Source organism: Archocentrus centrarchus, chromosome 1 (assembly GCF_007364275.1).
Source record: "Archocentrus centrarchus isolate MPI-CPG fArcCen1 chromosome 1, fArcCen1, whole genome shotgun sequence".
Taxonomy (NCBI): domain Eukaryota; kingdom Metazoa; phylum Chordata; class Actinopteri; order Cichliformes; family Cichlidae; genus Archocentrus; species Archocentrus centrarchus.
In genome coordinates this window covers 9,238,207-9,250,556 of record NC_044346.1, presented here as the reverse complement: position 1 = coordinate 9,250,556, position 12,350 = coordinate 9,238,207, and the positions used below count along the sequence as shown (strand labels likewise).

Genomic DNA, 12,350 nt, shown 5'->3' with positions numbered 1-12,350 from the left:
CCTGCAAACACATAAAAAATATTCATGTGACATTTACATCAACCTTTATACAAATGTTTCAGACCCCCAGTGTGTATCTTCAGCCAATCAGAGCGCAGAATGGCTGACGGTCAACTTTGGTTTCTTCTCAAGCTTTGCCCCCATCACCGACTTTTACGCACTCAACCCTTATTTCTCTGGAGTAAGTTTGCAGGACACGGACACACTCACACAGACTTAATGGAGGCATGAAGTTTACCATACAGTAAATGTTGTCTCCTCTTCTGCTTTGTGTCCTGCTCAGCTGGAGGCTCTTCAGCTCCTGACTCCTAGACAGACAGCAGAGCTGCTGCTGCTGCCGCTCCGAACTCCACCAGAGAAAGATGTTGTCATCAACCAAGTCTTTGACTTCCTCACGCAGTCGCCTGCAGCCCGGAAGTATCCGGAGGTCCTCCGGGCTTTGGTTGCGCTCGCTGAACAGGTAACAGCTTTGGCTGGGATGTGTACAGTAGGTGTTGAGCAAGCGTTAACCTTCCTCAAATATTAATCATAAAATAATCAATTTTTCAGGAAAGCCCTCCCTGCAATGTCTACAAACAAATGTGAGTGCCTTCAAATGCTTTTCTAACACAATACAGTTTTGCTCTATGTGTTAATCAGTAGAACACTTTCACATTAGACTCTGACTTGTCATAGTTCTGGGCCGTTGTCTTCTTTCTGTGAGGTTCTGTTTGTGTTGTTTGCTTGCAGTTCAGACTCTTAGTTTGTTAGTTTTCTGTTGTATTTAATTTAGCATTTAGCTTGTCATCTCTGTGTTATTCCTCCTGTGTCAAGTCTTCTGTGTTGTGTTTCGGGCGTCTGTGCTTTCCCCTTTTAGTTGCTTTCATGTCCAGTTCATGTGTTGTAGTCCGGATATCTGTGTGTTGGTATTTCCTCTGTGGACCTGCTTCCCCATGTTGTGTCAGGTCTGTGTGTGTGTTGCCTTTGGTCACTTCCTGTTTTAGTTTGTCAGTGTGTTTAGCTTTACTCGTTTCTGTGATTATGTTCAGCTGTGCTCCCCACCTGTTGTCTGTCCCCTCATTATCCCTCTGTGTATTTATTGTCTGCGTTTCCTCGTTGCGTCCTCGTCATCAGTTCTCTCTGTGTGTATCTCAGGTGTCAAATATCAAAGTTATTAGTTTCTAGTTTCGAGTGTTTCAGGAAATAAAGTTGTTATTCCAAGCTACGTCCTGTTTCACGAGTCCTGCATTGAGAGCTACACAGAGGTACATGACATGACGATACCATTAATGGCTCCTGTGCCTTTCCTGATTGGACAAATTAATCTCTCTGTGTAAAAAAATGCTATAGAAAGTGCTCTGTAGTGACACAGACAGAAAGAAACATAATTACCATATTCAGTACGACATTAATGTATCGTATTAATGGAATTAATATAGGATTAAATACAATGCAGAAAATTACATAGATGACAGCTAAAAGTACTTTTAATATTGATTTTTTTCAGGTTTTAAAGGTGGCCATTACAAAAAAAAAAAAAAATGCACACTGTAAACCAGTTAGTTAGCATCTTGCTATGTTTATAAGAGGTTTAGAGTTTAAACAGGTTAGAGTTAAAAAGTTTCCAGTTTTGGGCACAAACTTGAAGGTCTGATTAGCTCTGTCGGTAGCTCGCTGAAGGCTCTTATTTATGTATGTCTTTTGTGTCTTTTATTTGCCAGTTTTGAGCGACTGTACAAAGCCATACCATCTCTGGCTCCAGAAATGGAGATAGTCACCTGGGCTAGTATAGAAGACCTGATGAACATTGCACCAGATGGTGAGTTTTGCTACCTCAAAAAGACAAACACACCCAGAAAGACTGAATGCACAATGTTAGGTCATAAGTTAGGTCAGGTAAGTCTTATAGTTTCTGTATAGATTGTTGTTTACACCTGCATTTGTGGGTATGCCGTAGTGAACTGAATATTATTTATATTTTGATTTGGACAGAGTGCGTGCCAGCAAACCTCACGGTGAGATCTTTTTTCTCTACTCATCTTAGATCTTAATTTGAATGCTGTTAAGCTGAGATTTGCCTCTGTTGTTTCAGTGTCGTGTGTAATATTTTAATCATTTTTTTAATTTGTTCATTTACAGTGCCCGTTAACCCAGCTCAATGGTAAGACTTCTTTGACTGTTGCCAGTATAAACCCTTCTCTTAATAAACTATGTCACTATAATTGCTTTCAAAAAAAAATTGTCATAATTTCTGCTTTTTGACAGATTCTCTCATCTGCAGTGGAGTCAACAGGTTTCCTTTTTTATATAATTTACATAAAAAGCAATGCTGATGCCGTTATCGTTATATTGACATGTATCTCCTCACAGCTCTGATCTACTGTCTTACTGGAACACCTTTAAGCAAGTGTCCTGCACTTTCACCTTGGAGAAATATGCATGTACAAAGGTAACGATCTACTTTAAAAGAGTTAGAGTGGAAACGTTACGGTTTACTGCAGAGAATGAGTAGATGATCTCTGACTTTTTTCACACACACAGCTGGACAGCTTCACAGCCAATGACCTGGTGTCTCTCTTGATGTGCGATCTTCCGACAAACAGCGGCCACTCCAAAATGCTGTGGAAGATGCTGCTCACTAAAGTCTCCAGTGTTTTGGACCCAGCTCTGGACATCCTGGCCGGCATGGTGAGGGTCTTAAATGAGCTTTACAAAATAACAGATTGAATCATTCAGGTTACAAGAAGTGTGATGTAGGGAAAAGTTAAACTGCCTTTAAAATAACTGAATGATCTCTCATACAGTCCATGCCCGTAGTTCCATCAGCATCAGAGGTTTTGGATGTGATTGGAGAGATCAGAGTGTCGTTGCTGACCAATGAGCAGCTTCAGAACAGCAGTGTGATCAAGTTGTGGTTCTCAGAACGTCTAAGGAGCTTGCTGCCATTTGCATCAGGAATATTTCTGCGCTGCCTGAGCAGCAGACACCTGACCTGTCAGTCATACCAAAAAATGTGAGTATTTGTCGGCATGCTGCTGAACCAGCTCAACAGCATTCATGCACTCTAGTTCCCAGTTCAAGTTTAGATTTCCAAGAAAACATCTGTGAACCCTTGAGAGGATTTCTGCAGTTCAGGTTTATGAATTTATTCTGATCTTCATTTAAGTCTAAAATATGTTTTTTTAAATATTCACGAAGAAAAATACTGTCAGGGAATAGAGCGTAGAGTTGTTTAAGAGGACAAAAGTACCAACACTAAGGCAGGTGGGGTGAAAGTAAAAACAAGCCTTTTTGGGGCTGAATGACCAGGGCCCTAATCCAGAAAGCAGGTTTATCTAAAAACCCTGAGTTTGTTAATCCTGAAATGAGAGAAACTTCTGGTCTTATATCCCAGAAAAAGAGTTAAGTCTAACTCTGAGTCTGGAGTGACAGAATCTGTGAACTTAACCTGTTTGTCAAACTTTGCCAATGTTTCTCTCTCTCTGATGTCTCCTGCCCTGAACCAGCTGAGACTCGTTTGAATGTCCTCATTCATAAAGTTGCTGTAACAGTGCACAGTGGAGAGAATTAGTGGAGAGAAGTTTATATTTTTACAAACAATGAAATCCTAGTTAAATGTTAGAATTCAATACAACAGCATAGATGACAGTTGCCTCAAGGTGGTCTATATTGCAAGGTAAAGACCCTACAATAATACAGAAAAAGGCCCAATTATCAGATCACCCCCCCCCCCCCCCCCCCCCCCCCCCCCCCCCCCCCCCATGAGCAAGCACTTGGCAATAGCAGGAAGGAAAAATTCCCTTTTAACAGGAAGAAACCTCCAGCAGAACCAGGCTCAGGGAGGGGCAGTCATCGGAAAGAAAAACAAAATAAGAACACATATAAGTGTGTAACACTAAGACAGGAAGAGTAAGATTAAACAAGGAGGCAAGGACAAGGAAGCACAGAAGGCACAGGCACATAAATGAGAGAGGGGGGAACACGGGCTAGGAGACACTGGAGTAAATAGAATAATCATCAAATTAAGAGTCAAAGTACAATAATATACCAAAAAACTGAAACATATCACTAGGATAATGGTAAAGTCCAAACAGGAAGCCTAAAAACTCACACACAAGATCCAAAAACGTCAACAACACCAGAACGGCAATAAAATCCTAACTATGAAGCATTGTGGAGGGAGCATTATGATCTGGGTCTACTGCTCTCTTAGGGCCTGCAGTCATTATTGGAACAACGAATTCAGCATTGAAATGTTTACAGGGGAATATCAGGGCAGCGATCCACGTGTGACCTGAAGTTTAGGAGAGGCTGGGTAATTCTAAAAGGCAATGACTCAAAGCACAAAAAATTAAAATGATGCTTTGTAAGGTCAGAGTCCTGGCACTAAGCCAACTCAGGAGGTCACTTACTGTCTCCAGCCTGAACTGTTGGTGATTACTTAGTTAAAACATGAAAGGTGTAACTGTCAGTGCAGAAATTCTCCAAAGGGTTCTCAATGTTTTAATTGCAACTGTACATGGATTTTTACTGTTGGTTAGTTAGTTATTTCTTGATTTCATTTTCAGACTAATTTCTCAATTTTATCTTCAGATTACAGGTGTTCAGCGACCAGTCTAAATACATGACCATAAAAGAACAGCACATGGTCCTGCAGGATTTCATACTCCGTTTCCTGACGCAGCCACACTCAAGTATTTGCATCATATTTCTGGGATTTAATAATCGAAAAAAAAAAAAAAAAGTTTAAATATTTACAAGTATATCTCAATTTTTCTTTGTTTGCTTACTCTAGATTCCAGCTGTGTGGCCACCTCCAACAGCACTGCACAGTGGCAAGAGGAGAATTTGGGTCCATTTTCAGCATTTTTGTCCCTCACAGAGCTGCTCCAGCTCAACCCACAGTACAACCCTGTGAGATGTGACTTCAATTAATGATAATTTTTTTTTTTTAAAGCTGGTAATTATCTTGTTATTAATAATAACTGTCAATTCTTCCTTCACTTATTTCCTTTCAGATGGAAGTCTTGACGCTCCTGACTCCAAAGCAGAGCGCGGAGCTGCTGGTGTTGAGGCTTCCAATTCTGCCGGATAAAGACGTCATCATCAATGCACTCTTTGATTATCTGACCGAGTCTGCTGATGAGACGAAATTCATAGAGTTCCTGACCAACCTTACTGTGTTCATTTATCCGGTAAAAAAAGAGTAACAACCTTCCTCTTGATTCATTATTTTCCCTTTCGTGTGCTTGCTAAAGTGACAATGTTTGTTTTTGTTCTTCTCCAAGGAAAACTTCACTTGCTCATCATACAAAACACTGTGAGTTCATGTCTAAATATACTTGTTGCTTTGGAGATGGTGTAAACAATCTCATATACTCTGGTAACTTCATTTAAATCCACACGTTTTCACATTACAGGTTCACCAGACTGGACTCGGCCACACCTGTGGTTTCTCTTAAAGTCGCTATCGTTATCACGCAGACCAAACTGGCCCTATCCCAGCACCTACCACCAGGTGAGAGTCACATAAACATTAAGATTTAGAACAATAGCTCTTAATGTCTTATATCCAGTTTTCCCTCTTTACTGTTTCATCTTATTCCACATAGCGTCACCTGCTCTGTGGCTGTGTAGATGTAAATACCAAATATTTAGCAAGGGTCAGAAATAACAGTAAAAATACATTAAACTAATCTGCATTTCCCGTGTTTTTTGTTGTAGACTGCATCATTTACGGCGGACAGGTAATTATATATAATTTTGGATTATTTGTTTTGTCTCACATTGGTCTTACTATAGACAACCTGTAACAACCTCTGTCTTTTTCTCTCACAAGTGTAATACTGTCATGGCAAACAGTAAGTTTCTCACTGCTTTACGAATTAAAATATAGTTATTTATAGTTATATATAGTTATAGTTATTTATTGTCACTGGATCACCTTGAGCTCATCTGATGCTTTTTTCATGCCTTTTACAGTGACAGAAATCTGTGGTGAAGTGAACAGGTAGGATTTACAAAACTCTGTGTGGGATTTTACTTTCATAACACATTATCCCAGATGTGATGTCAACAAAATGCTGAGCATTTGTTTTATTTTTAAACCTCAGCTCAGCAATTCAGCACTACCTCGCCAGCGGACAGATGAGTGGACCCCTCTGCGACTTTACCGTTAAGGAAATTGCTTGTGCCTCGGTAAGAATAATCACACTGATCAGCAGCCATCTGCGTTTCAGGTTGTTCTTCAGTTTCACTGTAGTGTCTAAACTGTTGTCAAACAGCTGTCAGCGCTAACAGCAGAGCAGCTGGCGATGATACTGAAGTGCAACCGCTCCTCCAACTCAAGTGGCTCCAGGCCTGCCTGGAAACTTCTCCTCACCAAAGCCTCTCAGGTGCTGGATCAGGCTCTGGATCAGCTGGCCAACACGGTATGAATGACTTGTGCATTATTTTGTAAGACAGCTGGAAGATCATTAGAAATACAAGTAGAGCCTTCTGGAAACTTTCTGCTGTTGTATACAATATAGAAAGGCAGTAATTGATCTTTGTTGTAGACACTGGACCCCAGAAGCCCGGCAGTGTCCATGATTCTGGACATCATACAAGAACTCACAATAAACACTGTCAACACTACCACCATCAATAATCCAACCTTCATCCAGACATGGTTTGGCCACCGCCTCAACCCATTCCTGCCTGCCGTTTCACCCGACTTCCTCTCATGTCTCACCACAAGGGAATTGACTTGCAGATCCTACCAGGAAATGTGAGAAACTCGGCATTTAATGCTTGTGATTGCATCCAATATGATGTCCTTTTCTGTGAAAACCTGTCGTACTCTCATCAATCTACTCACCATTTCAACTCAGTTTGCAGATTTTGAGTCACCTCCAGCCACAAATGACGCGCACCAGGCGGATGTCTGTTTACACTCACTTTATTAAGGTTTTCCTGACCAGGAACAACAGTGCAGGTACGCTGCTGTGTTATCACAGACTCGCAGGTCTCACACAACAACAACAGTTAACATCAACAGTAGTCCAAAAGTGATGCGGTCTTTATAGAGCTTTATATGCACAGCACATGTAGGTACACCCATAAAAACTTTTAGATCCCAGGTGAGTCTTTGTTAGGACCTCTCACCTTTGTCAATTACTCCTTTGATGCTGGTACAGAGCAAATGCTTTCTTGCAGCCTTTTGGGAATCACCCTGCATTCTGACAGGTCTAATAATCACGCATTACTTTGGGTTACTAGCAGAAATAGCGGTCATTATGTGAGAATATGTTTGGGTTGTGTCCAGTAATCACAGGCAGATTTCTTGCAGTAGACAATGATGTCAGCAACTTTTTGGTCCATGTTGATGTCTTTTTTTGTTATGAATTAATAGATTGGGCATCAGCATCATGCTAGTGGAAATGGGATAAGTAGAAAGCATTTCTATTCAATGCAAACATTTCTTTTTAAAATAAATTTGTGATTTAGGGTAAGTTTCTCGAGTTAAGTCAGAGGCTGCTAACAGAAATCTCAATAAATGTGTAATTCATTGGACACGTCTGACGACATTCACACATGTTGGAGTTAGTGGGGTTGGGAGTACAGTAATCCAGGATGATTACATGTCATCAAAAGAAAATCCATCAAAATAAGAAAAACACAGCGAGCAGCTGTTGAAAACTTTTAACTAACACCTTCATTGGGGTTAATCATGACACAGCAAAGAGCTGAAATAGTCTAAATTTCCTTACATTAAACTAAATTTTAAAAAAGTTATATACAGCTCAAAAAACTTAAAGGAACCCTTTGAAAACATATCAGATCTCAGTGAAGGAAAAAAAAATCATGCTGGATAGCTATACTGATACGGTCTGGATGATGTGTTAGGAATGAAACGATGCCACATTGTTTTTATGGAAATTATCATCCTACAGACATCTGAATTCAAAAACACTCCCAAAAACAAAGCGAAAAAATGATGTGGCAGGCTAGTCCATTTTGCTGAAATTTCATTGCAGCAAATCAAAATGGTACACATGGTATGCACCCCTGACAACATCAGGACATGCTCCTAATGAGACGACAGATGGTGTCCTGGGGATCACCTCACAGATCTGGACCAGGGCATCACTGAGCTTCATACTGCATACTTTCACCAGATGAGGCCGGGCATTGTCACTCACCAGAGGGAACCCACCACCCACTACACCAGCGTAGGGTCTGACAATGGATCCAAGGATTTCATCCGGATACCTGATGGCAGTCAGGGTGTTGTTGCCTAGCCTGTAGAGGTCTGTGTGTCCCTTCATGGATATGCCTTATCACTGACCCACCACCAAATCGGTCATGCTGAACGATGTTACAGGCAGCATAATGTTCTCCACGGCTTCTCCAGGTGCTTTTGCATCTGTCCCATGTGTTCAGGGTGAGTTTGCTCTCATCTGTGAAAAGCACAGGGCACCAGTGGTGGACCTGCCAATTCTGGTGTTCTATGGCAAATGCCAATGAGGGTTCACGGTGCCAGGCTGGGAGCACAGGGCCCACTAGAGGATGTCAGGCCCTCGGGCCACCCTGAAGTCTGTTTCTGATTGTTTGGTCACAGACATTCACAGTAGTGGCCTGCTGGAGGTCATTTTGTAGCTCTGGCAGTGCTCATCCTGTTCCTACTTGCACGAAGAAGCAGATACCGGTCCTGCTGATGGGTTAAGGACCTTGTACGGCCCTGTCGAACTCTCTTAGAGTAACTGCCTGTCTCCTGGAATCTCCTCCATGCTCCTTAGACTGTTATGAGAGGCAAAGCAAACCTTCTGGCAATGGTACATATTGATGCGCCATCCTGGAGGAGTTGGACTACCTGTGGACTACTTCTGTAGGGTCCAGGTATCACCTCATGTTACCAGTAGTGACACTGACCCTAACCAAATGGAAAAGTAGTGAAAAAAACAGTCAGAAAAGACTGACAGAATGTGAGCGTCCTCCACCTGTAAAACCATTCCTGTTTTGGGGTTGTCTAATTTTTGCCCTCTAGTGCACCAGTCGTTAATTTCATTAATTTCATTTTTGTGGTTTAGACCCTGCCTGCAGCTCCGGCATCGCCACCAGTGTTGAATGGATCCAGATCAATCTGGGAGGTTTCTCCGAATTTGCGTCAATCAAAGACATTGGGATGATTTACCCCAAGTTCTCAGTGGTGCGTTTCTTCTGCGTCTCCTATTGTTATATGTGTATTTTCCTTTGTTGTTGTTTTTTCTCTCTGTGCTAACCAAGAATGCTATTGTCACTGAGCACATGTCTGTTTGTACATACAGATGGAAGCCTTGTCACAGCTGACAGTCAGACAGCTAGCTGAGGTGGCTGTAATACCTGGTCAACTCACCTCTTCTGAGCAGGTCTACATGGTGATGAGTTATGTCCCTGACCAGCTCCTCCCTGCCTTCTTTGATGATTTCTCACCTGTTATCATGGTGAGCATACATCACGTTTGTAAAGTTCCAATAAACTAGCAAATCACCCAATGTGTTTTGTTAATACTAAGAAGCAGAAATGTAAATAATTAATACATTTTGTGTTCATGTTTATTAGCAATGATGGTGAGACTGAAAGTTTTTCTGAGTACTCTCCTCACACAAAGGCTGAAGAAGGTCCCATTAGACCTGAACCATCTGGAAAAATCTGATTATTGAAGCTGCTTTTGTCTTTTTCTGCAGGGTCAAGAAAACGCGTTCCCCTTAGTTGTGCGGTCAACCATGTTGCAAGTTGTGTTTGATCGTGCAAATCTCTCCAAGCACTCGGTGGACGACTCAGTGGTATTGATTTGGCTTCAACACCGACTGCCCCCCCTGCTGGTGCAGCTTTCACCGGTCCATGTTGCACCATACTTCAGCATACTGGCAGGAAGGAGCTGCAGTACCGAACACGTGGGGTGAGCCTAAAGTTACAAGCACCAAACTACAGGCTGGTTTCACTGATCTGACTGAAAAACCAGTTTTTAACTAAAACCTTTGTGTTTTGGGTGTTTCAGTGTACAGAACCTGAACATGACTATCACAACGCTCAGCGAAGAAACACAGAAGGAAATCTATGACCACATCATTCAGACCCTCAGAGGTAACGATAACCCAGGAAACCAGAAAACATGGCTTTAAACTCTCTTGTTGGTTGATAGGAATGCTTTGGGAAACAGGGCTGTGGCTTTGCAGTAAGACACCAGTGCTTTCACATTCCCTAACACAATGGCCGCCAGCTGTGTGAAATTGAGGGAGGAGTCAGGCAGTGTATTTTTGCTCTAGCTCTCTTGTCACTTTACTCTATGTGTGTGTCACTTTTTATGTGAAGAAGCATACAAGCAAAACTTATTTATTTAGTTCATTCCAGATGGCTTAACAAAGCCTGAGCTTATGTTCCCATGTTATAATCTGCTTTGTGGCTCTGCATCTAAATTTACTGACTGGTAATCTGTTTCTGTAGGCTCAGAACCTCTCCGCTGCTACGGTGACAACTACAACCGCAGTTTCTACAAATTCCTGGAGAGCTCTTTCATGGAGTTCCAGTTCCCTAACCTCACCACCTTCCTGTCGCTCATTCCTCACGACAGATTCCAACTGGTGTGTAGCGTCAAAGGCTATCAGGAGTGAATATGAAAAAAGGAGGAGGACAATGTCTTATATGTTATCTTCTGTTCTTCCAGCTGATAAACTCCATGCCTCCATCAGACCTTGGAAATTTTCTGCGACGTCCTCATGTTGTCGACAACGACGCAGAGCTCTGCGAGCTGTACAACAACTACAGAGAGATGCCACAGTTTCTACAAACTGTATGTACTCCAGGGCACAAACACACACAGAAATGCAAACACACTGTGATATAAACACATTAATCTGTACATTGGCTGCAGGAGACTCTGCCAGAAGTGGTGAGGCGACCCACCCTGCCCTGCGTCTGGCCCATGGCGCTCAGCAGCACCCAAAGGTCAGATGTCAACGCTTGGTTTGACCTGCGCCTCAAGAACTACTTGGCCTTCCTCACAAAGGATCTGATCAGTCCCGGTGTCACATACAACGCTTCCTGCCTGGCCTTCCAAAAACTGTATGTTTTATTACAACATTTTATGCTCCCTTTGAGGTAATTGTGCAGTTTTTTTTTTTTTGTAATCTGACTGATATTTGTTGTGTTTCAGCGTCTCAGTCCTTGGTGTATACAACTACACCAATGCAGACTTTATGAGGAGCGATGTGTTCAGCACCATCAGGACTTACCTTTACATCGGCACAGGCAAGTCTTTAAAGCATGCCGATGTAACTTCTGTAACAGTGATGAGTCAGGGAAAAATAGTTTAGGCTTCAATCTGACATTCTTGCTGGTTTGTTTGTTTGTTCTTTGTTTGTTTTTTATTTGTTTGTTTTGCTTTGTCGTTTTTTAACCGGACCAGACGGTACATGTTGGGAGTGATCAGCTATGACTAGCCCTGGCTAGCTAATCTGATGCAAGATGCATCCTTAAATTACTGGAATATTAAATGAGATGCTAATTCAGGCTTAAATCAAGATAATATACAAAATATTCTTTTTACATTCAAAGAGACATGAGAGGTACTTCCCAAAGTCTGACCCACACAGGCCCATCTGCTCAGTGTCCTCTCCAGTCATTCTGGGTACCACAACTGCTGCAGAAGCGCTAAACTGCTGTGAACCAAATTATTGAACTGAGCTCACACTGCGATAGCTTATCAGCAATATGGGTGTTTACGTTTTTCATTACCAAATTGTATGAATTAGTGTAACTTAAAGTCAAAGTGTAGCAGTAGAATTCAGCTGAGGGGGCACAGTGAATATACCGGGTGGGCCTGGACCCCCGAGGCCCGCCCATAACTACATAGCTCAGGCCCTGGTTGCCTAGATAACCCTCTATTGCATTTACCACCCTGTCATATTTCAAGCAACAGTATCCTTCGCTGTCATTGGTAGTTGAACATGGTAGATGTGCATTTGCTTGCCGAGAAGACAAGAAAAGTTCAACTTCTGCAAAGTTTGCTGACAATCAGCAGACTGATGGTAAAATGTAAGAAAATATAAACTATAATTTCCTTAAACTCATGAAATTTCCTGTATTTTTATTTGTTAAAAATCCAAAACTGTTAAAGTTTTTTTTTTTTTTTTAAACTTACAAAAGATAAAATACAACCTTTGAAACTTATTAGAAAATTGTTGTATTAATGTAGTGAGACCGTGTTATGGTTGGCTTAATTTTTTGATCTGATTTGAAGAATTCACACACACAAAAAACGATTGTTCCCTTTGCACTTCACTGACATGATTACAGACTGTATTTTTTAAAATTATTTTCTTCATTATTATCATACATTGTTAACATTT

The 12,350-nt window shown here is 41.6% G+C and overlaps 1 protein-coding gene across 1 annotated transcript in view; it reads left to right on the top strand.

Moving 5' to 3' along the window:
• The window catches only part of mslnb (mesothelin b), a 30,250-nt gene that overhangs the window by 8,628 nt on the left and 9,272 nt on the right, over positions 1 to 12,350 (top strand). The window contains exons 16-45 of the mRNA XM_030742924.1: positions 63 to 181; positions 284 to 460; positions 550 to 581; positions 1,701 to 1,798; positions 1,972 to 1,994; positions 2,119 to 2,140; positions 2,245 to 2,272; positions 2,350 to 2,428; positions 2,521 to 2,667; positions 2,784 to 2,992; positions 4,573 to 4,673; positions 4,775 to 4,893; positions 4,998 to 5,174; positions 5,268 to 5,299; positions 5,400 to 5,497; positions 5,704 to 5,726; positions 5,819 to 5,840; positions 5,962 to 5,989; positions 6,093 to 6,177; positions 6,264 to 6,410; positions 6,537 to 6,748; positions 6,852 to 6,955; positions 9,051 to 9,169; positions 9,288 to 9,443; positions 9,687 to 9,901; positions 10,001 to 10,086; positions 10,447 to 10,583; positions 10,667 to 10,792; positions 10,874 to 11,064; positions 11,156 to 11,250. Of these exons, the coding sequence (XP_030598784.1) occupies positions 63 to 181; positions 284 to 460; positions 550 to 581; positions 1,701 to 1,798; positions 1,972 to 1,994; positions 2,119 to 2,140; positions 2,245 to 2,272; positions 2,350 to 2,428; positions 2,521 to 2,667; positions 2,784 to 2,992; positions 4,573 to 4,673; positions 4,775 to 4,893; positions 4,998 to 5,174; positions 5,268 to 5,299; positions 5,400 to 5,497; positions 5,704 to 5,726; positions 5,819 to 5,840; positions 5,962 to 5,989; positions 6,093 to 6,177; positions 6,264 to 6,410; positions 6,537 to 6,748; positions 6,852 to 6,955; positions 9,051 to 9,169; positions 9,288 to 9,443; positions 9,687 to 9,901; positions 10,001 to 10,086; positions 10,447 to 10,583; positions 10,667 to 10,792; positions 10,874 to 11,064; positions 11,156 to 11,250 (3,207 nt within the window). The remainder of the gene's footprint in view (positions 1 to 62; positions 182 to 283; positions 461 to 549; positions 582 to 1,700; positions 1,799 to 1,971; positions 1,995 to 2,118; positions 2,141 to 2,244; positions 2,273 to 2,349; positions 2,429 to 2,520; positions 2,668 to 2,783; positions 2,993 to 4,572; positions 4,674 to 4,774; positions 4,894 to 4,997; positions 5,175 to 5,267; positions 5,300 to 5,399; positions 5,498 to 5,703; positions 5,727 to 5,818; positions 5,841 to 5,961; positions 5,990 to 6,092; positions 6,178 to 6,263; positions 6,411 to 6,536; positions 6,749 to 6,851; positions 6,956 to 9,050; positions 9,170 to 9,287; positions 9,444 to 9,686; positions 9,902 to 10,000; positions 10,087 to 10,446; positions 10,584 to 10,666; positions 10,793 to 10,873; positions 11,065 to 11,155; positions 11,251 to 12,350) is intronic.